The 3,253-nt window shown below is 52.7% G+C and overlaps 1 protein-coding gene across 1 annotated transcript; it reads right to left on the bottom strand.

Annotated features, from left to right (window-relative positions):
• Positions 1-1,110: 1,110 nt before the first annotated feature.
• Positions 1,111-3,043, bottom strand: LOC141558143 (C2 calcium-dependent domain-containing protein 4A-like). The gene is made up of 2 exons (XM_074294923.1): positions 2,777-3,043; positions 1,111-2,568 (listed from the first exon to the last, which is right to left on the bottom strand). Exon 2 carries the CDS (start codon positions 2,525-2,527, stop codon positions 1,235-1,237), a length of 1,293 nt encoding a protein of 430 aa, XP_074151024.1. The 5' UTR covers positions 2,528-2,568; positions 2,777-3,043; the 3' UTR covers positions 1,111-1,234.
• Between the last annotated feature and the right edge of the window lie 210 nt (positions 3,044-3,253).

Below are 3,253 nucleotides of genomic sequence, written 5' to 3'. Positions count from 1 at the left end.
TTAGCCCTAGAAAAATAAAGAAAAAGCAAAAGATGTCCCTATCAAAAAGTTAATTACCAAGTTAATCTATACTATCTCTATAGTATCTTGCCTTTCCTTCTCTTAGTTCATACTTTTAAACACTTTGGTCCAAACTTCACAGCTCCACCCAGGACTACTGCAACAGCCTCCTAATTGGTCTCTCTGCCTCCAGCCTCTGCCTTCATCTTTGTCCAGGTTTGCAAATACTTTAAATTTCCAGTTCTGATCATGTACCTCCTATTCAAAAGCCTCAAGACCTTCCTATTGCTTAAATGGAGTTTATAATCCTCCAATCTCATTTCCTAATCTCATTTCCCAATCTCATTCCCCATTATTCTTCATTATTACACATTCCAGCTGAGCTATTTATTTCATCCTGCTTTCCTGCATTGAAAAATGTTTTTGTATCCTGAGCCTGAAAGACTTAGATGTAGGGCTGGGAAAACAAAAAACAAAAAACAAAACAAAACAAAACAGAAAAAAAAAAAAAAAAACAGAGGGCATGTAGGCAGATTCCCTTATTTTAGAGAAAACGAAGGCCCAGAGAGGTCAAGTGACTTGCCAAGGTCACATGGGTAGAAAGAGATTTTTTTCACCTGTTAATCTCTTTCCTTCTGTCAATATCTATCTATTCATTGAGCCTTAAGCAGCTGCAAGCAATCTCATCTTCATCACATTGTTCTGGAGTACCAGGCAGGCTGGAGTTCCAATTTGTCCCATCACATTTCACACTTCTTATTGTAAGTTGTGATGTTTGCAAAATTTGATTCAGAATGAATATCTTTTACTATGTGTATTGACAGACACACAATTTCTATTACAAAGGGGGAAGAAGGGGTCAGTCACTATCTAGACATATGAAATATTGTTTCCTCCCACCCTCATCACGCAGTACTCCATCTAAGACCAATTCTTTCCTGTTTGAAAATTGAAGTAGTTTAGAACACTGGGCATTGATTATGTAGAAATCAGTTGAATGACTTTTCCCCCTGTTAATGCGATAGTCTATTTGAGACATGTTTCTAACACTAAATTCTAAATTAGAAGAAAAAAAAACAAAAACAAAAAAAAACCCCACAAATATTTGGGTAAAAATAAATAAAACTTTATTTCTTTTTATAAAATAGCTGCCGGGTCCGGGCCTCCCCGGATGAAGAGAAAGCACCAGGAGGGGTGGAGGGGTGGAGGGGTGGAGGGGTGAAGCTGGGCCAGGTCAGAGAAGGATGGAGCTGAGCTCCAGCTCTGCCCGGCCTAGCAGCCGGTCCCGCTCCAGGCCCCGGCCCTTGTTCTCGGCCTTGACCCTCACCGCCGTGCGGCGCAGGTCCTCCTCGGACAGTCCGTCGAAGAAGAAGTCCTCGTTAAACACTGGGTTTGGGCTCCGCCGGATCACGGCGCTGCGCTGCTTGCGCGGCTTCCCCGGGGGCACCAAGGTGACGCTGACCCTGCAGCCGATGGCCCCCGGCTCGGCCGTGCCGCTGTACAGCCCCTCGGCTCGGAGCAGGCGGATGCGCAGCCGCCGGGACGCCGGACAGTACTGGGTGGCCAAGTGCAGGGCGCCGCCGTGGTGGCCCAGGGTCACGGTGCTCTCGGCCTCCGGGCGCTCCCGCGGTGGGCCCAGAGCGGAGGGGGGCGGCGGGGAGGACGGAGCCCCCGGCCCCGCGGAGTTGGAGACGCGGCCTGCGTCCGGCGCGGCATCGGAGTCCTCGTCGTCGTCCTCCGCGCTGGAGACGGAGCGGGCTCGGGCCAGAACGCGGCTCCCCCCGGCTCGCAGCGCCCGGCCCAGGAGCCCCTCGGGGGCGCGGAGGAGGCGGCGGCAGCGCCGGCGGCTCCGGGAACGCGGGGCGGGAGCGTCTCGGGGCCGCGGGGAAGCGCAGGGGGACGAGCTAACAGAAGAAGAGGAAGAGGAGGCGCTGTCGGGCCCGACTAGGGCGCCCCTCCGCCCTCGTGGGTTGCAGGTGCCGCCACCGCCGCCGCCGCCGCCGCCGCAGTAGGTGTGAGCCCGCGGGCGCGGGGGCTGCAGAAGAAGGGCGGCAGCGGCTGCAGAGCCCCCAAGGAAAAGGGACTCCTTCCGGCGGGTGTTGGGGCTCTCCAGCAGCGCGCAGAAGCCGTACGAGGTGGGCCGGCGCGGCAGGTGCTGCAGCGAGAGCGCGGCCTGCGAGCGCGGGTCCCAGTCCGTGAGGTCCGGGTCCTCCCGGGCTCCCACTACGCCTGGCCGCAGCCCCTCCTCCCCGGCTCTGCAGCTTAAGTTCCGACTGTGAGGCCACATATCGGGCTCCACTGTGCAACGTCGAGGAGTGGAGGCAGAAGCTCCAAGGGGCTGGAAGGCAGGAGTGGTGTGGGGAGGTAGCCGGGGTGGGATGCAGAAAGCCGGGATGCGCCCTGGAGTGAGCACGTTGCAGAAAGGAGAGCCCGCCGGGCTCTTGGACATGAGAGCCATAGCTGCCTTCTCGGGCTCCACGGCCGTGCTCGCCCCCGTGGAATCTCGGAGTTTCTCTAAAAGTCGCATTTCCCGGGGTCTAAGATAGGGAGAGGAGTTTGGAAATGTTCCTATTGAAAAAAAAAAAAAAAGAGAGAGAGAGACTTGTGAGATTCCTTCCCCAGAAAGAGACAAGTGGGTTCCCTTCCCCCCTTGTTCCATTTATTTAATATAAAGTCAAGTGTCGGTGAGCGGACACACTCAGAAACAAACTTATGAGTATATTCTCCTCTCCCAAACATACTCAGATAAACATTTTTTCAATATTGCACCGGTTACCTTTTAAAACTGTCTTTCTTCCCTTCTGTCACCCGTAGCTTTGACTGAGGAACTGCTACTATTGGTCGGTTTTTAAAAGCGGCGACTTTTTGCTTCAGCACTGGACTGAGGGACAGCTGATGTGTTCTCTTATATTCTGGGCCCATAGGGCTTTACCCAATGGAGAACGTGGATGAACTGCAAGAAAAAAACACGCCAACTCCGCCTCCTACCGCACCAAGGAGGCCAGTTAAGGGGCAATGCTCTCTAGGCCACAAAGGTGCAAATTATTGACGGCTGAATAACAGTAATCTCCGGACTGCTTTGAGAAAAGCATTTGTGTCTGTCTCTGGAAGAGACAACTTTCAAAGTCGTTTTAAAAAGATAGGATTTCCCATCACAAATAAGAAATGATTAGCTGCTGAATTCCCCACCGTGCTTGGAAAGGAGGAAACTCATCCTGACATATTTCCTGGCATATGGAGATAGTGAGGTAGA

This window comes from Sminthopsis crassicaudata, chromosome 2, assembly GCF_048593235.1.
Source record: "Sminthopsis crassicaudata isolate SCR6 chromosome 2, ASM4859323v1, whole genome shotgun sequence".
NCBI lineage: Eukaryota > Metazoa > Chordata > Mammalia > Dasyuromorphia > Dasyuridae > Sminthopsis > Sminthopsis crassicaudata.
This window is presented reverse-complemented; position numbering and strand designations above follow the sequence as displayed.

What these genes read in the sequence shown, in the direction of transcription:
- LOC141558143 (XM_074294923.1), bottom strand. Translation starts at nt 2,527, where the DNA reads ATGCGACTTTTAGAGAAACTCCGAGATTCCACGGGGGCGAGCACGGCC.